The sequence below is a fragment of the Mauremys reevesii genome, linkage group 3 (assembly GCF_016161935.1).
Source record: "Mauremys reevesii isolate NIE-2019 linkage group 3, ASM1616193v1, whole genome shotgun sequence".
Lineage (NCBI taxonomy): Eukaryota > Metazoa > Chordata > Testudines > Geoemydidae > Mauremys > Mauremys reevesii.
In genome coordinates, this window is record NC_052625.1 from 144,366,229 (window position 1) to 144,390,578 (window position 24,350).

A 24,350-nucleotide genomic window follows, 5' to 3' on the forward strand; every position below is an offset into this window, starting at 1 on the left:
CCCCCAGATGCTCGAAGCTCCTACTCAGGCTTTTCTGCATTGGAGTCACAGCTCCTCGGAGCAGGATGGGGACCCGAGCTGCTGGGCTGACTGAGCCCTGTATCTGGCAGCGTGGCTCAGCTGGTTGGGAACAGACAGGGCACAATTTGCCCTCAGTAGAGTATCTAAGTGCTGCCTCACACAGGGAACATTACTTAGTTTTAGCCAGGGACTGAGAGGGCAGAGGAGTCCTGCAGAGAAGCACTGGAACGACAGGTGAAGGTGGTTGAAGCCACCACGCTGCTATTTACCTAAGCTGGGGAGGAGGGGGAAGACTAAAGTCGCAGCCACACAACAATGAATAAAAATAAAGTTAAAAACAAAATGATGGGGGAAACTGAACCGCCAACTTGTTCCACCCCAAGAGGCAAAAAATCTGGAAGCCTGAACAAAGGAGGGAGAAGTTAGTCCTGTAGCCTCCAGCAACAACACTGACCTGCCTCTAGATTTCATTAGTGATGAAGGAGGAGAAAAGCTGTGCAACAGAATGGTGCATACAACTACCATGAAGATAAATGTATTTTCAATTTTATTTCATTTCCATTTGGGGCAGTGCAGCTGGTTCCCCAGAGGTATAAATGCCAATAAGGGCAGCATGAAATATGGCTATATTGGAAAGAGAATAATAATAATTAAAAAAAAAAAAGAGTAACTAACCCCCAACCTGCAGCAGCTCGCCAGTTCCTTGTCCATGTCTGCGCACACCGTGCTCAAATGCTTCTTTGAGAGTGGAGCCTTTTAACTCAATCAGATCAAAAGTACTTCCAAATGGTAGTACAGCTAGCAGGTCCTCCATCGTAATAGTACCTTGGATAGAACAACACTTTATGTAAACAAATGTTCTTCATAATAGAGCACCTTACATATCTTGTTTAAGATCACTTAATAGTGTGCTACATAACCTATAAAGCCGTGTATCATTTGAAGCAATGTAATTTAATAGTTCAGGAGTAGAGGTTCCATCTTTTGATCTGTATCTCAGTTTTCCAAATTGGCCAGCTAGATATATCTAAGGATTTTCTACCTCTGCTTATGTTGTGATATGCATAACCCACCTATACTGCAGCTTCACTAGTGGAAATGGGAGCAAGGTGACAACCTTTATGTGGTGCTTCTGCTACATATTAATAATGAACACAGTGGATATTGTCAAAGGCTACCAGATGTCAGTTTGTTGATCTCCTGGTATGGATTAGTAATGCAAAAATCTGTCAAGAGTCCTTGAATGGGACAGAATCAGAGAACCATAGGACCAGCTTTACATGTGTACCTACTTAATGTAGGAACTCTGTCCCATGCTATGTATGACTATCTTCCAAAAGTTCTGAAGGAGAAGGACATGGACACTGTTGAGGACCTCCAGAATTTCCCAAAGATATGCCTGAAATATCACAAGCTTTTTTGGGATCGGGCTAAAGCTCTTAAGCGTTGTCATGCAATCCTGAGGCACACAGGAAAGAATTCTGGGACAATGGCAATGTCCCAAGCAATCACCTTACTGCCAACTCCACAAAAGTACTTCCAGGCTTCAACCTACCCTGGAAACAGCGCAAAATGACTCTGGACACCAGTCAGTCGCAAATGATGGACCACACTGTAAATGAGTACTTGCTTCAATTGTTTGCCAGCAACATCTCAGAATTTACACCAAGCCACTTCCCAAGCTACCTGCTGCCTCGCTACTCTGAATTTGGTTATTTGAATGTTGCTAATCAACTCTCTTGCCATATGAAAGAAGATAAGTGGAAAATAGCTACCAGTCAATCCTGGGACAAGAAAAACAGAAGTTCTTACAAAATTTAGCCAGCTTATCCAGTTGCTTGCAATTGCTATAACAGTCCTACAAAATGAGTTATCCAAAATTAAAACAAATTGTTCTTAGATTTTGTAATATTAGACTGAAGTTATGGCACCATAAGAGGATACAGAATTCACTTACCTATGTGGCAGAACATAACAGGTTTCTAACAGACATAGCCACTCTACATAAAAGTTTAGACCAGGAAGTGAAGAATACCATCTCCACTTCTTCTGAGCATAATGACAAGCCATAGTGGTAAAAACATCAGTGACCAAACCCTGCTAGTTCTGTCAACAATGCCAGCAAGGCTGCAGCTGCATTAGTGCTGGACTAACAGTGGGAGAAGTTGAGAATAGCCTCAGTGCAGATGCAGCCTAGGTATCTAGGCCAGGCTTACAAGAGGTAGTATGGCTGTACGCTATTTCAGATTTTTATATGATCCAATTTTATCTGTTGGTGGAGCTCTATTTTGATAATGCCTAGAATACTAAAATGGGTAAGCTCTATTGAGAGAATATTCTTCATTATTCTTAAAATTCAAGTTTTCTATTGGTGCTTCCTCAATTAATTTGTTACTTCTGGGACTGCACTGTGCACTCTCAAGCACTGAAATATAGATATTAGTTGTTTCTGATTGTGTTTCAGAATCAGTTATGTATACAATGTGCTTAACTTTTATGCATGTTACTGGTTCCAGCGAAACTACTGACATGAACTACAAATTATAAGAATTGGCAGGATTAGTGCCATACTCCTGAATCCAGAAAAACTGTTCTTTTGTAGTTGGTATAGTGCATGATAACAAAATATGTAAAAGTACAGGCAACAGTATAAAAAGCAGCATTAAACAAGCTAACATACCATTATTGTTGCGTTCATCAATGGGTGACCGTATCCCACCGCCATTTATGATGCACATTGAAACATGATTCCATGTATTTTCATCTCGATGTTTGAGATTATTGTAAATCTGTAACATTAGCACAAAATATTTTAACCACTTTTTAAATCTTTGCTTAATCTATATGCAGGAATTTTAGAAGTTACAAAATCGGAGTTTCTGGGAGCTTTTTCCAGGTTGGTAGGCCTGTATTTCTCCCTAGGAGTTAGGGAGAAAGCCAATCAATCGTGCCATTTACAACTATCTTTAAAGAACTTTTAAAAATTCTGCAGCCACAGTTTTATTATTTATTATTTTTACAAACAAATCAAGTTTAAAAATAAGCCTCTCTCTGTCTTTTCTTCCTGCAATCTCTGGAATTTTTTAAAAACCAGAGTGTGACATTATAGGAGGAAGAAACCTAAACCGCACTCTCTAAAGCCAAAACTAAATGAGGGAAGGGATGATTCGTAGACAGCGTCATAAAGGAAGAGTAAAGGGTGATGTGTTATTTCAGAAAACATTGAAATACAGAGCAATAACTTACACATATCTCAAAAATTAGGAAATGTGAGAGACCTTAAATAGAGCTGTTCATAAAAACCTTGAAGGGGAAGAATCAGAAAATTTAAACACATAAACCAGTCTAATGATGTGCCTTCAAGATTAAGGGACCTGACAGAGCAACTTATTGTATCACTAGCATTTAATATCTGAAACCATCTTAAAAACCCTGGGAAGGTAGAGAACTAGAAGATTGGAGGAAAGCAAATGGAGTGCAGATTTTTCCAAAGAGTAAAGCGCAATCTATATACCTGTTGCTCAGAGGACCAAATTAGACCCTTACTTAAGTCAGAATGGTTTCACGAGATCCTCCTGCATTTATCTCTAGTAAAGTAAATGGAAAACACACAGCAAGAGAATCAAAAGACTGCCATAGAATAATGGGGCAATAATCAGCCTGGTTTAAGAATAAACACTACCAGACTAATCTAGTATCTTTGTCAGGTAAATTACAAAAATAGTGGCTGAAGGGAAGAGATAGCAGCGATTACTGTACTGGGATTTTAGTGGAGCATTTGATAGCGTTGAAAAAAAAATCTTACTCTAATTCATATCTCCATGGAAATGGACAACAGACATGTGAATTAAAAATTAACTGGTAGCCTTAGTTCTTCAGCAAATTTTCAGCATAAAAACTTGTTTATGAATAAGAAATTGGCTTTCTCTGAATATTGGGCACCATCCACTATACTAATAAAGCAAATTTGATTAAAAATTCAAATGACTATTCCCAGAGAGTTTGTAGTATCCACACAACTCTGTGCAACAAGTGACAGAGATAAATGAACAAATTTCTGATCCGTTCTCTTTTTTGTTCTATTGAGAACAGCCCTGGCCCCACATAAGGAGTTTCATCCCGAAACTTGCATAGCAGTGAGTTCCTGAGAGCTATTCATTGACTTTAATGGGTATTGTGGGAGTTTTGAGATTCTCGGGATCAAGTCCAAAAGGGAGAGCTAAACATATTCCAGACCTATCCAGGAATTGGTAGATCTTCTATGTCAAACACTTATAAAAGGAGTAACTGCTGCCACAGAATTCTATGAACTCTGCTAGGGATCTCACTGTTACCAGTCTTTAACATGAAAGCAACACAAAACCCCAAGAATAATAGAACTCTCTAGAGAGTCCAGTAAAGTTGAATTGTCCCAAAGCCTTCAAATATTAATTCAGATTAAATTATAGTCTGTGGTTTCTTACCATGGCATCACAAATCAAATTTCCCAAGTTGCATTCTTGGAAACGGCATGCCTGACTTGTACCATTTAGGTAAACTATAGTTTTTCCTATCACTTGGGAAGAAAAATTATTTAGCTGTATCTTCCACTTGTCAACTTCTTCTTTCAAGACTCTATCTACAATAGAAGCATAGAATGAGGTTAAAATGGTTACGAACCTTTTGTAACTGTTGTTCTTCTAAATGTGTTGCTCATGACCATTCCATGCTAGGTGTGTGCACAGTTGCTGGAGATTTTTCCCCTCTGTGGCATCTGTTGGGCTGGCACTAGTGCCCTCTGGAGTCATGCGCGTATGCATTGCTAAAAGGGTGTTGTGGAAAATTGACCACACGGTTGATTTTAGATCAGACAGCCTGAGGCTCCTTTATTTTATACAAGCATATATGCGGGAGAGTCAGCATGGCCCCACGCAAGAGGCAAACTGCTCTGCTTTCCATAAATTTCTAGCCAGCTTATAAAGGTTAAAACCACAGACAAATTACACATACTTCCGTATTAATTACCTTATTTGGAATACATTGCAAAATTAATATAGAACAAAAGCAAAAACAAGTGTCTCGCCCACTAGGCCTCCCGTTACTCACCGTCTGTTCTTTTGTGGTCAGCAACCTTTCTAACACAACTGTTGTGGTGATATATTTCATAAGCCTGGCCATTGCAACTTATGCTACTTGGGGACTTTATCACTTTACCCCTTATGCCCTTTATACACACAAAGCCACTATTCCATTTTGGGAACTTTCCACTGTGACTCCTTTTACCTCTTGACACACAGAAGCAACTTTTCATCACTCTTCCATCACTGTGTCCCCCTTTTCTCTTCCCCTTATACACATAGACAAGCTGAACCAAAGTTCAACACAGCCTAAAAACAAGCTTATCCAAAGTTTAGGCCTAAAAGCCTGGCCAAAGTTGTAAGCCCACCGTATTTTTCCTCACAAGGGGCACCCCCGACCCCATGCCTTTCAGTTCTTTCTCACTCCAACAGAAGGACTGGTCATGGAATGGAAATGAGAAACATCTTGAAGAACAACAGTTACAAAAGGTTAGTAACCATTTTTTCTTCAAGTGCTTGTTCATGTCCATTATACGGTAGTTGACTCACAAGCAGTATCCCCGGAGGTGGGCCTGGAGTTCATAGACATGCTGACTGCAACACTGCTCTCCTGAAACCGGCACATCGCAGGCTTGCTGGGTGATGGTGTAGTAAGAAGTGAAGGTCTGAACATACAACCAGGTCGCATCTCTGCAAATGTCCTGGATGGGTATCTGTGCAAGGAATGCTGCCAACGAAGACTGGGCTCTTGAGGAATGAGCAATGACTATGACTGGAGGTGGAACTTTTGCCTGCTCGTAGCAAGTTCAGATACAGTTGGTTATCCAGGATGAGATTCTTTGGAATGACATGGGTACGCCTCTCATTCTTTCCACAATTGCTACAAAGAGTTGGGTGGACTTGAAGAAGGACGTAGTTTTCTCAATGTAAAAGGTGAGGGCCCACCTAATAGCCAACGTATGATGGCACCGCTCCTCCTTGGGGCTTGTGAGGTTTTGGGAAGAAAATGGAGGGAAAAAAAATGTCCTAGTTCTGGAATTGTGACACTACTTTTGGTAGGAAGGGCAGATGGGGGCACAGCTGGACCTTGTCCTTGGAGAACACTGTTTAAGGGGGTTCTGACGGCACAGCTTTGATCTCAGAGACCTTTCTGGCTGAGGTAATTGCCCCCAAGAAGGTGACCTATTACGGGGAGAGAAGCAGTAGAGAGCATGATACCAACGATTCAAAAGGTGGCCCTGTGAGCCTCGACAGGACCAGGTTTAGGTCCACAGGGGGAAGAGACTCATGAACTTGAGGGTAGAGTGTTTCCAGCCCCATGAGAAATCAAGCCATCATCTTGTGGGAGAACACCGATCTGCCATTCATCACAGAGGGTGGAAAGTAGAGATGGCTGCCAGGTGAACCTTAATATACGGGAGAGACAGACCCTGATGCTTTAGTGTAGCAGATAGTCTACAGTTGACTGCAGAGATCGGGATGGAGAGAGGTTCAGCTCAGAGGCCCAACAAATGAAAACTTTCCACTTGGCCAGGTACTACCTATCAAGACCTGACAAGCCCTAAGCGAGCAGGCCTGCTCTTCAGGGTTCAGCCACATAGCAACCATGCAGTCAGGTGCAGGGAGGCGAGGTTTAGGTGAAGTAACTGGCCGTGGTCTTGTGAAATCAAGTCCAGGGGGAGTGTGAGTAGACCTGCTACAGAGAGGTCCATAAGCGTGGCAAACCAATGCTGGTGTGGCCATGTCAGTGCTATGAGGATAACCTTTGCCTTGTCCTGTTTGATTTTCAGGAGGACCTTGTGAACCCACGGAATCAGTGGGAAGGCATACAGTAGGTGGTCTGCCCCTGAGAGCTGGAAAGCATCAGAAAGGTAGCTCATGCAGTGAGCAGAACTGATGGCATTTCCTGTTCTGCCTTGTGGTGAACAGGTCCTCCAGGGGAGGCCCCCACCTCTGGAAGATGACACTGACAACCTCCAGGTGAAGAGACCACTCATGGTGAGAAGAAAAGGATCTGCTGAGGTGATCTGCCAGGGCGTTTTGGGCTCCTGAGAGATGTGATGCCTCAAGGTGAATAGCGTTTTTCATGCAAAAGTTCCATAGCTGGAGAGCCTCCTGGCACAGTGCTGAAGGCACAGCGCTCCTCCCTGCTTGTTGATGGAAAACATTGATGCAGTGTTGTCCATCAGAATCTGCACCACTCTGCCTGAGATCTGAGGAAGCCAAGCGTACTTAACTTTTATATGCAGGGCAAGTTCCTCCTGGGACCAGAGGCCTTGAGTCCTGAAACTGCCCAGATGGGCTCCTCACCCCAGGTCTGATGTATCTCAGACTAGGGTAATGGATGATTGAGGAGCAGCAAAGGATATCCCTACTATTACTGATCCTGAGGCCTGGTCTACACTAGGACCTTAAATCGAATTTAGCAGCGTTAATTCGAACTAATCGCTCAACCGTCCACACCAAGAAGCCATTTAATTCGAACTAGGGGGCTCCTTAGTTCGAATTTGGTACTCCACCCCGACAGGTGGAGTAATGCTAAATTCGCACTTGCTAGCTCGAATTAGGCTAGGTGTGGATGCAAATCGAACTTAGTAGCTCCGGGAGCTATCCCACACTGCACCACTCTGTTGACGCTCTGGACAGCAGTCCGAGCTTGGATTTTCTGAGCAGCCACACAGGAAATGACCCGGGAAAATTTGAATTCCTTTTCCTGTCTGGACAGTTAGAATCTCATTTCTTGCTTTGACATCGGGGCGAGCTCCGCGGCACCTGCAAAGATGCAGAGCGTTCCAGCAGAGGAGTCAGCCCAATGGAAGAATAGAAAGAGATCCCCAGCATGGACAGACCGGGAAGTCCAGGATCTGATCGCTGTGTGGGGCGAGGAGTCTGTGCTGTCGGAGCTGCGCTCCAACAAGCGTAATGCAAAGACCTTCGAGAAGGTCTCCCAAGCCATGACACAGAAAGGATACAGCCGGGATGTGATGCAGTGCCACGTGAAAGTCAAGGACCTGAGGCAAGGCTATCAAAAAGTCAGAGCGGCAAACGGACGCTCCGGAGCACAGCCCCAGACATGCCGCTTCTACGAGGCACTGCATGCCATTCTCGGTGGGTCTGCCACCACTGTCCCACCAGTGACCGTGGACTCAGTGGATGGCATAGTGAACCAGGACAGTTCCTACTCGATGTTCGCCGATGGGGAAGACGACGAAGGGTCCGTGGAGGAAGGCGCAGGCGACAGCGTACACAATGCCGCTTTCCCTGACAGCCAGGATCTGTTCCTCACCCTCACAGAGATTCCCTACCAACCCTCCCCGGCCGTGAACCCGGACTCAGAGTCAGGGGAAGGATCAGGCGGTAAATCGTATAAACAAGAAAACATTTATTTGTACGAAAACATGTATACAAAAAATAGAAATTCTATATCTAAATACTATATCTAAAAGTTTTTAACGGGAAACTATACGAACAGTAGGTCCACACAGATTGGGATGGAACAATAGTCCTCCATGGACAATTCCACAAATGCTTCAAAAAGTTCCTCAAATACCCTCCGCAGGAGGTTTCTAGGAAGAGGTGCCTTATTTGGTCCTCCGGTGAAGCACACTCTTCCACGCCACGACATCCGTAGATACAGGGGAACCATCGCCTCAACCAGCATGGCCGCGTAGGGTCCCGGTCGGTGAAGTGCTTCCCTTAACATCCTGTCTTTCTGTACTTGAGAGACCCGCCTCAGGGTAATCTCGTTCATGAAGTGCTGCATCTAATTAGGGCAATTAGCGAATAGTTACTGTTCTTAATGGTTTACTTATACTTTGCATAACAAAGCCCCTCGCTTAGCAGCCACGTGCTGTAGGCCACAGAGGAAAAGCATACATTGATCTTTCCCCTGCAGTGTCGGGAGTGGCTGGAAAAGGGTCATAGTATCTGATTTCCAGATTGCCTTTAGCAGGAGAGCACAGCTATCCGTTAACTGATAAGCATAATGTACTGTAAGGCTTACCAGGACTGTCTGCTAGACGGATTCAGCTATCTCTCCTGACTTCTCCGCTCTCCTGTGCAATGCCGCAGCCAATCAGAGCGTAGCCCAAAATGTTGTGCTTCTCTTGAGACCACGTGAGACTTGTTGCCCGGTACGGTCTTCTTCATAGAAATTGACTAGACGGTGTTCACTGTTCGCAAAAATGTATCTGTTCAAGGAAATCACTAACTTTCCCCATCACACAGCTTCGGCTCTTTCCCGGACTGCCCCGGCATCCCCCTCGCAGAGACTGGCAATGATTAGACGGCGAAAGAAGACGACTAGGGACGAGATGTTCGCTGAACTGATGGCCTGCTCCCGAGCAGAGGCTGCAGAGCAGAAACACTGGAGGGAGACCCTATGTGAGCAGCATCGCACACTCATGGAACGTGAGGATAGGTGGCGGCAGGAAGACCAGCAGACCACCCAAACGCTGCTTGGTCTCATGAAGGAACAAACGGACACGCTTCGTCGCCTTGTTGATGTCCTGCAGGACCGCAGGCTGGAGGACAGGGCCCCCCTGCAGTGTCTCTGCAATCGCCCCCCCCAGCCAAGAAGTCCTGGCCCCCCCTCACCCAAAAGTACAAGACGGAGGGGCGGTAGAGGCCGTGAGAACTGTCACTGAACCAGAACAGAGCGACCGTGTACCCCGCACTTCTCACGTTAGAAATTTGTAGAAGTGCTTCCCTTATAGGCTCAGCCAGTCCCAAATCCAAGGTTCATCCCCCCACTGTTTATTAGATTAATAAAAGATGTTTGCTGTTAATCACTGTTTCGGTCATGTCTTTCCTGTCAGAGGATTTTTCGGTGTATGGGGTGGACAGGGGTTTCATACTTGCACAGTATAGCCTACAGTACCAGGGTACAGACTTGGGGAAAGGATCAACTGCGGGGCACACACACACTGCAGTCAGTAGGCACCAGGGTCATTCTGTGTTGTGTATGCTGCCCCTGGTCATTTCGTATTGTGTATGCTTGTCCAGGGTCCTAGCGCCTGCCACGCCATTAATGTAAAGGCAGGCTGCCCTTACCATGCACTTCCAACGGATCAACGAGCCTATCCGCTGCCCTGAGCCCCAACAAGAGCCCTCATCCACAGACAGATACTCACCCTTCTCCCACACCCATCACCCCTTCCCACGCACAAACCCGCAGCCCACTGCCGTCATCCAAACCCCTATGCAAAGAAGGCACCACTCGCCCCTTCCTGCAAACCCTCCCCTTCATGCAGAACCACTTTCAGCCGTCCCCCACCCCAGAGACCTATGTAGGAGCAGGAGGATGTCAGTCCTCTATGGAGGAAGCGGTCTGTACGTCAGTGCACACTGTGCCCAGCACAGTATGCGTCCATGTTTCAACACCAGAACAGAAATGCAAAGTAAAACAAAGATTTATTAATAATGAGTGTAACAATTACTTTGCTTTAAAACGTGCTTTGGAAGTGGGGGAAACTTGGAGAACGCGGCATGTAGCCGCAGATCGAAATTGACACAAACAGACAGGCCCAGGGTCAGTTTCTCTTGAAAGCAAGTGGAGAGTCATAGGTTACCCTGATCTCCGAGGAAACTTGCTTTCAAAGCCTCCCGGATACACAGCGCTTCCCGCTGGGATATTCTCTTGGCACGGGTGTCTGGCTGAGCGTAAACTGCAGCCAGGCGATTTGCCTCAACATCCCATCCGGACAAAAAGGCCTCACCCTTGCTTTCACACAGATTGTGCAGCACACAGCAAGCAGCAATAACTACGGGGATATTCTTTTCGCTGATGTCCGAGCGAGTCAGTAAGCTCCGCCATCTCCCCTTGAGACGTCCGAAAGCACACTCCACCACCATTCTGCACTTGCTCAGCCGGTAGTTGAAGAGTTCCTTCTCTCTGTCCAGGGCGCCTGTATAGGGCTTCATGAGCCAGGGCATTAGCGGGTAGGCTGGGTCCCCGAGGATCACTGTAGGCATCTGCACATCCCCAACCGTTATTTTGTGGTCCGGGAAGAAAGTACCTGCCTGGAGGAGTCTAAAGAGACCAGAGCTCCTGAACACACGCGCGTCATGAACCTTGCCCGCCCACCCGACGTTGATGTTGGTAAAACGTCCCCTATGGTCCACCAGTCCTTGCAGCACCATGGAAAAGTAGCCCTTTCGGTTAATGTACTCGCTGGCCTGGTGGGCTGGTGCCAGGATAGGGATGTGAGTCCCATCTATAGCCCCACCGCAGTTTGGGAATCCCATCGCGGCGAAGCCGTCTATGATGACCTGAACGTTTCCCAGGGTCACTACCTTTGAGAGCAGTTGCTCAACGATTGCGTGGGCTACTTGAATCACAGCAACCCCCACGGTAGATTTGCCCACGCCAAAGTGGTTCGCTACTGACCGGTAGCTGTCTGGTGTGGCAAGTTTCCAGAGGGCTATGGCCACTCGCTTCTGCACACTCAGGGCTGCTCGCATCCGGGTGTCCTGGCGCTTCAGGGCAGGGGACAGCAAGTCACAGAGTTCAAGGAAAGTGCCCTTACGCATCCTGAAGTTTCGCAGCCACTCTGTTTCATCCCAGACCTGCAGCACTATGCGGTCCCACCAGTCCGTGCTTGTTTCCCGGGCCCAGAATCTCCGTTCCACACCATGAACTTGACCCATTGCCACCATGATCTCCACTGCCCGGCGTACCCTGCTTTCTGAGAGGTCTGCGCCACTCTCCTCACCGCGCTGCCGGAGCCTCCTTGCCCAATTTCTCAGCAGCTGACCGTGGAAGAGGTGGACGATAAGGTGCGAGGAGTTGACAACGGCCATAAGTGCAGCGATGATCGCAGCGGGCTCCATGATCGCAGTGCTGTGGCGTCCACGCTGTAACCGACCAGAAAAGTGCGCGAACAGATTTCCCGCCGGCGCTTTCAGGGAGGGAGGGCGGTTGTGAGTGACGGTTGAATGATGACAGTTACCCAAAACCACCCTCGACACATTTTTCCCCCAGCAGGCATTGCGAGCTCTACCCAGCATTCCAATGGGCAGCGGGAACTGCGGGAACTGTGGGATAGCTTCCCACAGTGCACTGCTTCCAAAGTCGACGCTGGCCCCGTTAATGTGGACTCAGAAATTCGAATTACTGTATTTAGTATGGATACACAAATTCGACTTCATAAGGTCGAATCCACAAATTCGAACTAAGTTGATTCGAAATAGTCTTATAGTGTAGACAAGGCCTGAGTCTCTCCACCAGGTCAACAAAGCAATGACTGGAGGTGGAATCGTGAGTATTGAGACTAGGTGATGTCTTCTCAGGGAGTAGACTGATGCCAGCCACATCTGGAGGGGTCTGAGGCATATCTTTGGGTACTGTACCACATAGGTACATACCACCATGCATCCCAATAGTTTGAGGCAGACACGAGCAGCTGTTACTGGGTGGGTCGTGACGGAGATCTGGTCTGATATAGCTCAGAATCTGGCTCTGATAGGTAGGCCTTGGCCTGTGTCAAATCGAGCACTGCCATGATGAATTCTATTCTCTGAACCAGGACCAGAGTTGACTTCCACTTGTTCATCACCAGACGCAGGGCCTGGAAGGTGGTGTATACTGTACTGATGCTGTGCTGGACCAGAGCCTGTGAGCAACTCTTGATCAGCAAATTGTCAAGGTACTGGTAGACTTGCATGCCTCAACACCTGAGAAAGGCTGCCACCACTGCCATACACTTTGTGAAGACTTGTGGGGCTGCCAACAGGCCAAAGGGAATCACAGTGTATTGGTAGTGGCACTGATCCACTACAGAGCTGAGAAATATCCTGTGACCATGGAAAATTAGATGTGGAAATAATTGTCCTTTAAATTGAGGGCAGCGTACCAGTCTCCTGGATCCAGGGAGGGAATGATGGAGGCTGGGGAGACCATGCGGAACCTCCGTTTCCGAGATATTTGTTGAGGTGAGACAGGTGCAGGATGGGCTATAGACCCCGTTGGCCTTTGGGATTAGGAAATATCGGGAGTAAAACCCCTTCCCTTTTCAAGTATTGAGGAACCTTCTCTATGGCCCCTACACATAGAAAGGCTTGCACCTTCTGGACAAGAAGCTGCTCCTGAAAAGGGTCCACGAAGAGGGGTGCGGAGAGGGGTGGAAGAAAACTGGAGAGTGAAACCGACTGTTATAGTGCTGAGCACCCAATGGTCCGATGCTATATGTGACCACACTAGGCTGAAGAGTGAAAGGCAGCCAAAAACAAAATGGGGGATGGGTCTGATGTCGAGACTGGTATACCATTGTCGGGCATGCCTTCAAAAGGCCTGCGTGGCCCTGCTGGGATAATTATGCAAGACCAACAGAGGCAGAGGTAGAAGGTAGGGGTTGGCGTTGCTTATAACCCTTCCCTTTTCTTTTGTAGGGCTCCTGGAGGTGCCATGAACCTGGGAGGCTGCTGGGGCCTAAAATGCTTCCTGGAGGCAGGAAGCATGTAAAGGCCCAAGGGGCGGGGGATGGCCCTTGAGTCCTTGAGGCCATGAAGCTTGGAATCCATCTGTTCAGAGAACAGTGAGGTCCCCCTCAAAGGGGAGGTCCTGGACGGACTGCTCCACTTCATGAGGGAAGCCTGATGAATGAAGCTATGAACAGCACCTCATGGTGACTATTGACGCCATAGTCCTGGCTGCTGAGTCAGCCGCCTCATGAGCCTCCTGGAGGGAGATCCTGGCCACTGCCTTGCCCTTCTCTAGGATGGCTGTGAAATCCTGCCTCAACTCCTGCGGCAGGCAATTCTTAAATTTGGACAATGAGTCCCACCGGTTAAAATTGTACCTCTCCAGTAGAGCCTGCTGGTTGGAGATACGCAACTGGAAACTGCCCATGAAATAAACCTTACATCCCAACAGGTCTCTTGGCCTCTTTATGTCTGGGGATAGCACTTAACTTATTTGCCGCCAACACTGCCAGGGACCTCGGGGGAGGGGGAGTTGAGTAAAAGTACTCAAACTCACTGGCTTGGACATAGTATTTCTTCTCTGCCATTTTTGAGGTGGGGAGCAGAGAAGGAGTCTGCCATAGTGCCCTGATGGGTCACATAACCACCTCATTAATGGGCAGGGCTACTCTGGAGGGAGTTGCTGCAGCCAAGATGTCAATTAGGCTGTGTGCAGACTTCGTGAGCTCCTTGACTTCTAGTCCCAAGTTTGTGGCGACCCTTTTCAGGAGCTCTTGGTGGGCCCTGAAGTCATCCGGCAGGAGTGGATAACTAGGGCCTGCAACTGGCCCACCCAGGGATGATGAGGAAGAGGCCTGTACTGGAGGAGGGGCTTTCTTGGACATAGGCACCAGGGTGGGGACTGGAATCAGGGTATACTACCGAACAGGACAAAATGGTAGCTTGCATCTCGGACACCACCAAGTCTGAGTGGTGTGAAGAGGGGCCCGGTACCAGAGGAACCCCCATATATTCCAATACTGCCACCCCAGTGGCCTGGTGGCCATGCACTAAGTAGGGGGCTGGTACCAAAGTCCGGTGTGTAGCCTGGGTACCAATAGGTCTTAGGTGGAGCGAAGGATTCCTCTTCGAACTCTGAAGAGGATTCTTCCCTTGGAGTCCACAGTGGCGCAGTACTCGCTTCTGCTTTCAGGTGGTGCCGGGGAGCTGGCAACCATTGTATGGGGACCATGGAAGATATTAACAGCCCCACAGTGATCGGTACCACGGTGGAGCTCATTGCCCCTTGCGCCCTTCCATCCTCAGTCACCTTGGCTGGAGGGGTCAGGGAGCCTGGAGGGGTCAGCGGGATTGGGAGGGACATCAGGTCCTTTGCCGACTGGAAAGCCTCTGGGGTCAAAGGCGTCCACAGGTGTGTTGTCCCACAGCTGTTCCCAGGAGTTGGAGGCAGATCCCAGACCAGACTTGGTGCTCTAGGCAGCAGTCGCTAAAGCCATCAGTGGCTCTGGGGAGGACGAGTGGCCCGGCGTGGGTCTCACTATGCTGGTCACTCCCTGCTTGTCCCTCTTCGGCACCGGAGAGCACCCTCTCTCAGTGCACTGTTTCTTATGCTTCTTCCTTGGCACCGAGGATGGAGAACAGTACTGGGACGAGCACGGTGCTGGCGGAGTGCTTCGGATGGAAGCTGAAGTGCTTGGCGCCAATTTGGAGCGGCTCGGCTGCAAGACTGTCTGAGGGCTGCCTCCATGAATAAGGCCTTTAGATTAATATCCCATCATTTTGTGTGCACGGTTTGAAGCCCCTGTAGATCTGGCACTTCTCTTTAACATGAGATTCCCCGCGGCACCTTAGACAGCTAGAGTGTGGGTCACTCACTGGCATCAGCTTGCCGCAGGAGGCACACAGCTCGAAGCCTGGAGACTGGGGCATGTCCAGCCCCTGTGGCAGAAGTCCCTCGATGCCAGGGACAACTATTAACACTACTACAGAAACTAAACTATATACACTAAGTACAATAACTATACAATATACAACAGAAAAGTCCAAACCACTGGGAAAGAAGCCTTGCAAGACCAAGGCCTGGTCTACACTAGGAGGTTATGTCGAATTTAGCAGCGTTAAATCGAATTAACCCTGCACCCGTCCACACAACGAAGCTATTTAGTTCGACATAGAGATCTCTTTAGTTCGATTTCTGTACTCCTCCCCGATGAGGGGAGTAGCTCTAAATTCGACATGGCCATGTCGAATTAGGATAGGTGTGGATGGAATTCGACGCTAATAGCTCCGGGAGCTATCCCACAGTGCACCACTCTGTTGACGCTCTGGACAGCAGTCCGAGCTTGGATGCTCTCACCAGCCACACACGAAAAGCCACATAAAAATTTGAATTCCTTTTCCTGTCTGGCCAGTTTGAATCTCAATTCCTGTTTGGACATCGTGGCGAGCTCAGCAGCACTGGCAGCAATGCAGAGCTCTCCAGCAGAGGAGTCCATGCAATCTCAGAATAGAAAGAGGGCCCCAGCATGGACTGATCAGGAAGTCTTGGATCTGATCGCTGTGTGGGGCGATGAGTCTGTGCTTTCGGAGCTGCGCTCCAAAAAACGGAATGCGAAGATCTACAAGAAGATCTCCAAAGCCATTACAGAGAAAGGATACAGCCGGGATGCAATGCAATGCCACATGAAAATCAAGGACCTGAGACAAGGCTACCAGAAGACCAAAATAGCAAACGGATGCTCCGGATCCCAGCCCCAGACATACCGCTTCTACGAGGCACTGCATGCCATTCTAGGTGCGGCTGCCACCACTACCCCACCACTGACCGTGGACTTTGAGGATGGGATAGTGTCGACGGCCGGTTCCTCGGAGATGTTCGCGGACGGGGAAGATGAGGAAGGAGATGAGGAGGATGAGGCAGTCGACAGCGCTTACAACGCTGATTTCCCCGACAGCCAGGATCTCTTCATCACCCTCACATAGATCCTCTACCAACCCTCCCCAGCTGTTAACCCGGATCCTGAATCAGGGGAAGGATCAGTCGGTAAGTGCTTTAAACATGTAAACATTTATTTTTAACAGAACAGGAATATTAACAATGGAAAAGAAGGTCAATATGTACGGGGATAGAACAGAAATCCTCATGGGAGATCTCCACGAAGCTCTCCTGGAGGTAATTGAAAAGCCTCTGCATGAGGTTCCTGGGGAGAGCGGCCTTATTGCGTCCTCCGTGGTAGCACACTTTTCCACGCCAGGCTATCATCAAGTACTCGGGTATCATTGCCTCGCAGAGCATGGCGGCACAGGGCCCTGGTTTTTGCTGGCTTTCACGCAGCATGCGGTCTTTATCTGTGTCACTGATCCTCATCAGGGTGATTTTGCTTATGGTGGCCTGCTTTGAATTAGGGGAATGTTAGTGTTGGGACTGCTTGCCTGTTCCTTTACATAACTGTAACCGGCGGTTTACAGCCCCGCGGTGGAGGCGGGACAGGGGCAGCATACAGGGATCTTTCCTGGGGACAGCCACGAGGGGGTGGGACAGGGGCAGAGTTCATGCTTTCCGGATTGCCGGCAGCAGGAACTGGCCAACGCTAGGAGTATTGCTTTGACCGTGAAAGGAGGGCACTGCTATAAATTAAGTTTTAAGCAGCCAAAAGTCTACGGCTTACCATGTCTGCCTGCTACACAAATTCTGCTGTCCTGCCCCGCTTGTCTGATCTCCACTGCAAGACCCCAGGCACTGAATGCGAAGGCCGAAAATTCGAACTTGTCCTGAGTGCGCATGAGATAGGTGCTGTGCATGGTCTTGTTCACAGAGACAGACTAGACTATGTTCATTGTTTGCAAAAATGTATCTTTGTAAGGAATTCACTCCCTTTTTCCCCATCACACAGCTGCGACTGTCTCCCGACCAACCCCGGCATCCCCCTCACAGAGGCGCAGATTAGGCGGCGAAAGAAAAGGACATGGGACAAGATGTTCTCAGAACTTATGGGCTGCTCCCGAGCCGAGGCGGTCCAGCAGACCCAGTGGAGGGAGAACATCTCACAGTACCAGCGCTCACACAGCGAACGGGAGGACAGGTGGCGGCAGGAAGACCAGCAGGCTACTCAAACACTGCTTGGACTAATGAGGGAGCAAACGGTCATGCTCCGGCGCCTTGTGGATGTCCTGCAGGACCGGAGGCAGGAGGACAGAGCCCCACTGCAGTCTATCTCTAACCGCCCTCCCCCGCCACAAAGTCCCATACCCCCCTCACCCAAAGTACCAAGAAGGAGGGGCGGCAGGGTCCGTGAAAACTGTCACTCCACCCCTGCAGAGTGCTCAAGTACAAGAAGGCTCTCATTCCCAAAATTTTGATAAGTCCTTTCCTTCCCGCCTCACCCAAGTCCCAGTTTCATCCCCTGTCTAGTTGATAATAAAAAATACTTTTCTGTTAATTACTGTTTCCGTCATGTTCTTTTAGAGGAGACTGTGTTTGAAGGGGGTCATTCCTCAAGTTTAGAAGCAGTCTTTACATCACTACACACCCTACCCACCACAGTCTGCGTCCCAGTTTCAACCCTTTACCGCAAAATCAGTAATAAAGAAAACGGTGTTAATTAACAAAGTTCCATGTATTTTATTTTTAAACGTGTGGTGGAAGGGGGGGAACAAACTTAATAGTCACAGGTTACCCTGCTCGCTGAGGAACCTAGCTTTCAAAGCCTCCTGGATGCACAGCGCTTCCCGCTAGGCTCTTCTAATCGCACGGCTGTCTGGCTGGGCGTAATCAGCAGCCAGGCTATTTGCCTCAACCTCCCATCCCGCCATAAAGGTCTCCCCCTTGCTCTCACAGAGATTGTGGAGCACACAGCAAGCTGCAATAACAATGGGGATATTGGTTTTGCTGAGATCTGAGCAAGTCAGTAAGCTTCTCCATCTCCCCTTGAGATGTTCAAAAGCACACTCCACCACCATTCTGCACTTGCTCAGCCGGTAGTTGAAGAGTTCTTTGTCACTGTCCATGGCGCCTGTATAGGGCTTCATGAGCCAGGGCATTAGCGGGTAGGCTGGGTCCCTGAGGATCACTATAGGCATCTCCACATCCCCAACAGTTATTTTGTGGTCCGGGAAGAAAATACCTTCCTGCAGGCGTCTAAACAGACCAGAGTTCCTGAAAACACGCGCATCATGAACGTTGCCCGGCCATCCGACGTTGATGTTGGTAAAACGTCCCCTATGGGCCACCAGTGCTTGCAGCACCATTGAAAAGTAGCCCTTTCGGTTAATATACTGGCTGGCCTGGTGGTCCAGTCCCAGGATAGGGATGTGAGTTCCATCTATAGCCCCACCGCAGTTTGGGAATCCCATCGCGGAGAAGCCATCTATGATGACCTGAACGTTTCCCAGGGTCACTACCTTTGAGAGCAGTAGCTCAACGATTGCGTTGGCAACTTGCATCACAGCAACCCCTACGGTAGATTTGCCCACGCCAAAGTGGTTCGCCACTGACCGGTAGCTGTCTGGCGTTGCAAGTTTCCAGAGGGCTATGGCCACTCGCTTCTGCACAGTCAGGGCTGCTCGCATCCAGGTGTCCTTGCGCTTCAGGGCAGGGGACAGCAACTCACACAGTTCAAGGAAAGTTCCCTTACACATCCTAAAGTTTCGCAGCCACTGTGATTCATCCCAGACCTGCAGCACTATGCGGTCCCACCAGTCCGTGCTTGTTTCCCGGGCCCAGAATCGCCGTTCCACAGCATGAACATGACCCATTGCCACCATGATGTCCACGGCGTGGGGTCCCGTGCTTTCTGAGAGGTCTGTGCCACTCTCAGACTTCATGTCCTCACTGCGCTGCCGTAGCCTCCTCGCCCGATTTCTCAGCATCTGACGATAAGGTGCGAGGAGTTGACAACGGCCATAACTGCAGCGATGATCGCAGTGGGCTCCATGCTCGCAGTGCTGTGGCGTCCGCGCTGTCACTCACCAGAAAAGTGCGTGAACAGATTGCCCGCCGGCGCTTTCAGGGAGGAAGGGCAGGAGTGACGGTTGAATGACGACAGTTACCCAAAACCACCCTCGACACATTTTTTCCCCCAGCAGGCATTGGGGGCTCGACCCAGAATTCCAATGGGCAGCGGGGACTGCGGGAACTATGGGATAGCTGCCCACAGTGCACCGCTTCCAATGTCGACGCTTGCCCCGTTAGTGTGGACTCACAAAGTCGAATTACTGTCCTTAGTGTGGATACACACGTTTGACTTTGTAATATCAGTTCCACAAATTCGATTTAAGTAGAATCGAACTACTCTGGTAGTGTAGACATACCCCAAGAAGGATCATTCCAGGCAAGCGTCATGGACGGTAAGAAGGAACTGAGAGGGTGAGGGGCTGGGGGCGCCCCTTATACTGGTGCATGTGACTCCAAAGAGCACTAGAGCTGACCCAACGGCTACCACTCAGGGAAAAATCTCTGGCAACTGTGCACTTGGCTTACACACACCTAGCATGGAATAGACATGAGTGACACATCTCAAAGAAGTCATCTTCCATTAATTAGAACCCTACGTTCATACAAATGTTATGGAAAATTTGCTCCTTAGTGATTCTAGAATATATTAACCTTTCCTTCCATGAGACCTCCTTGAACAATATCAAAATTTACTTGATATGAAATCCAATTATGAGTGAAAGTACAGAGGATCCTACTTGTTACAAGATTACAATATTCATTATAATCATAAAACCCAGAAATAGGGGAAAATACAATTAGGTGAGTGAATTGATCCCCTGCCACAGCAGGATTATTCCCTGCAGTACATTTGCAATCAGGGGCGGCTCTAGAAATTGGGCTGCCCCAAGCAGCGCGGAGCGCTGCGCCGCCCTTCCCCGGTCCCGCGGCGGGTCCCCTCTTCCCGCGGCTCCGGTTGAGCTCCTGCCGGCATGCCTGCGGCAGGTCCACCGGAGCCCGGGACGAGCGGACCTGCCGCAGTCATGCCTGCGGGAGCTCAACCGGAGCCGCGGGAAGACGGGGCCCGCCGCAGTCATGCCTGCGGCAGGTCCGCTCGTCCCGGGCTCCAGTGGACCTGCCGCAGGCATGCCGGCGGGAGCTCCACCGGAGCCAAATGCCGCCCCCCCGGGAAACGGCCGCCCCAAGCGCCTGCTTGGCGCGCTGGTGCCTAGAGCCGCCCCTGTTTGCAATTACTTTTGCTCAGTCTTGTTTTAAACTGCCAATCAATAGGACTTCTACCATGTCCTTTGGGAGACATTGCACAGTCCAGCAGAGGCTTTTTTTTTTTAAATATTCAAACTAAATTTTCTCTTACTTATCATCTCAGTTACTCCTAGTTATAGCAGCACTACCTTACACATTTGTTTAAAACACTTTTTGCATATTTTAAAACTGAACAATCTTACCAATAATCACCCAAATAACCATATAGGAATACTCAACTAGTAATTAATTTTATATGCATAGCTATCCTATTAATAGGAAATTGATGGTTTATTTTCAGAAACCAAACATAACTTGGATACAGCTATCATACAATTTCTCTGATGATTTTGTATTGTGTATATCATTTGGCACGTTACGAGGTTAATTTGCAAGCAACATATAAGCATTAAGAATACTGTACTTCACCATGTATATATCTAATAGTCTGAATTATAACATTCACGGACATTGGAGAATTACTATAATGTTCAAGACCTGGTTTAATTAAACTCATTAAACTTGTGAAAACCATGTGACTGGCAAAGCTGAAACACCGTGTCAATTTTGAAGTGATCCATTCTTCTATTTATCCGCTGGTAGTGCCTAAGAGCTCCAACCCACCATCAGGGCCTCACAGTGGGAGGCAACAAACAGACAAGCAACAGAATACACACCCAGAGAATCTCAATCTGTACATCAGACAGGAAGCATCCACTAAATGAAACAAACAAACGGAGTGGCTGGGTTACAAAACAAACCATGGAAGCATTTTCCTCCTTCACAGTTTTATAATGTTTGATGAAAAACAAGTGTTTTTTATATATTACATTTGCACACGGATGTTCTTTGCCTGAATGTGTTTAAAAGGTCATAAGCAACCCACATAAAACTGCTTGGTTGTTTTTACAATTAGAATGAACTGAAATGCTTAAGAAAAGTGCTGGCCTGACAACCTCAGAGATCAAAGCCCTTTCTTTGTCCACAAACCAAGTGCAGCGATACCAAGAGCCCAGAGTTCCCCATACTGCTCCAAACTTTGTTCTGAAGGAACCATCCTTATCAGATAAGATGTTAGTTTACTCTTCATGCCCATTTAAGCAATAGACATCTAATCTTAATAGAGTAGCCTAAAAATGCTAAATGTCATGGAAATATATCACCTGAATGTCATGAGGAAGTTGTTAGTGATTTTACATAGACCCAAAAAACCCCAAAACACCTGAAATGTGATAAACTGGAAACGTGTTTGATTGCTGAGAGGAGTCAGCAAAGAAAGCAGGTTATAGCCTTATAATGTAGCCACAACTTGATGCCAAAGATGACTGAATTAAGAGGAATGCTAAATTCTCCTGTAGCATTGTACTTTACTGTTAAAAAAAGCAATAAAGCTAGAAGTTTAGCTGGTTGATCTATAGAAACTCAAATCTCTGTTTCACATACCTTCAGGAATACTGCTATTTAGCAGAATAGGGTTTCCAGATGTTTTAATTACATTTCCTTGATCATCAAATGTTACATTTAAATAACCAAGATATTTTCCAAAAGCATAGGCTTGTACCACTGGCACCTGCTTCCCATCATCAGACTTCACCAGGAATGGATAGTTGCCAGCTGGCATTTCACTGGAAGGTGGGGGGCCTGAAACAAAATAACCACACAAGTATTTTATCTTCAGAAAAATTATCAGTAAGGACTTTCAAATAGGTTTTTCTTCCTTAAAAGAATATATGGAATATTTAATATCTATTAAGTAATAATTTGGAAATAAAGTTCTTCAGGACTTGAGTGCAAGGGTGTTATTTTCTCCTTGCAGAAGTGAAAAGTTGAGTTGATTTTAACCTCTTACTTCGCTGTAAGATCTCTAACTCATAGCAATTAACTGAGAATTAAAACAAAACAATAATGATTTTTCCATCATATATACATTGTTGTATATATGATGGAAAAAGCCTTCTGCTTTATTGATAACTTGGCTTCTCAGGTGACATTTTTCTGGAACCACAAAACCCCAAAAGCATAAATCTAAGGAGGTGACTATGTAACAAATTACTATGTTATCACATTATTCCTTGATGAGATGGACTTCGTACTTTCGTACCATAAGATATTCATCCAAAAAGGAGAAGAGGCTTATCAAAGCTCCATGCACACTTCTCAGTTGAAGGCTTAGATTCTGTTTCATTAAAAATATGTTTACAGAGGATAATGTAAGAAACAATAACACCACATTATTTTTTTAAACTCCTTTTAAATTAAACTTTTGTCTGAAGGTTCTACTGAAAATCACCCTACTGCGAAAAGCATTCTAGTCCCAGATTCCAGCTGCCACATAATTTGTGAATACATGGGGAAGAACTGCAATTGTATTTTGGGTGCCCAAGTCAGCTATCTTCTGCCAACTATAAATACTTTTGTGAATGTTGGCAGGGCAAACGGAGCTCCTGGAGCATGTCCCAGATGTAATTGCAATGCTGCTAGAAGACTCAGCTGCTGGTTTGTAGCTAGTCTGCCAGAGTATGCATTTCCAAAAATCAAAGCAGAATCTTTGACTCTGCCAAAGTACATTTTATTTGGTCTGAACAGATGAATGCATCTGCGTGCATTCGGTGTAGACAGCTCTCAGAGGTCATTTTAGGATATCCACTTCTTCCACGTTTACAGAAAAAGTGAGGTCTTTCCAAATTAGAACCCACCTAGATATCCTGGAAGCGCACAAGCATTTATTTAATATCCAAATCAGGGGAATTTCTTGCCTTCACATGTGAACAAAACCAATGAAGTAGATGGTGAAAGTAGTTTTTGTGTTTAAAGTTATTCATGTTGTGCTTACAAGGGTTCCTCTGTCTTAATTCAGAACTGTAGGGTGTGATTCTTTCTAAACAACTAGAATAATAAAAGGAGGCAGAGGCTGATGGAGAAGATAAATTGCAGGGGAAGAGAGAGGGAAATGGAACAGCAGTATGGGGAAACAAGCAGGGATGGAAGAGAAGGAAAGAGACAGTATGTTACTGTCTTTCTACACACACAGTTAAGTAGGTCCCAAGTTACACAGTGATAGCTGGGCGTGTGGACCATTTTTTTACTGTAACCCATAGAACAGGTTTTTTTAACATGCCTGTTCTGGCTACATTAAATTTGGCAGAGACTTACAGCTAATTTTGATTGCTTTAAAACTAACCACTGTCACTTTTATTCATATGCTATTTTTATTAATAATAAATGTGGGTCGTGCTTATTTTCAATAGATTATAACGTGTGAGAGAGAGAATGTGTGTGTGTATATATAATAAATAAATAAATAAAACAAAACAAAACACTGAGATGAGAGGAAATTGCCAAAAGACTCCCTAGAAGACTGCGACAGGGAAAGGAAATCAGAATCCGAAGAAATAGGGAGAGCGAGGGAAAGGGGGCAAGAAGGAAGAGCGATGTCAAGTCACACTCTATGTGACAATTTTGTGGAAAATTTATAGGTTGCTGACAGGAGTTCAACATTCTTGGTGAAAAAATGCAAGCCAAAGGACAACCACTTCCTTACCTTGGTCTACACTACAGAGTTATGTCAACGTAAGACAGCTTACATTGACTGTACTCAGTAAGTGTCTACGCTAAAATGCAGCTCTCATTCATGACAGGTTTCAGAGTAGCAGCCG

General features: G+C 47.1%; 1 protein-coding gene across 1 annotated transcript in view; it reads right to left on the minus strand.

Moving 5' to 3' along the window:
* NT5E (5'-nucleotidase ecto) overlaps nucleotides 1-24,350 on the minus strand; it is a 68,278-nt gene that overhangs the window by 23,546 nt on the left and 20,382 nt on the right. The window contains exons 4-7 of the mRNA XM_039532555.1: nucleotides 22,138-22,335; nucleotides 4,485-4,639; nucleotides 2,702-2,810; nucleotides 697-846 (exon numbers count right to left, since the gene is read on the minus strand). Coding sequence (XP_039388489.1) covers nucleotides 697-846; nucleotides 2,702-2,810; nucleotides 4,485-4,639; nucleotides 22,138-22,335 — 612 coding nt within the window. The remainder of the gene's footprint in view (nucleotides 1-696; nucleotides 847-2,701; nucleotides 2,811-4,484; nucleotides 4,640-22,137; nucleotides 22,336-24,350) is intronic.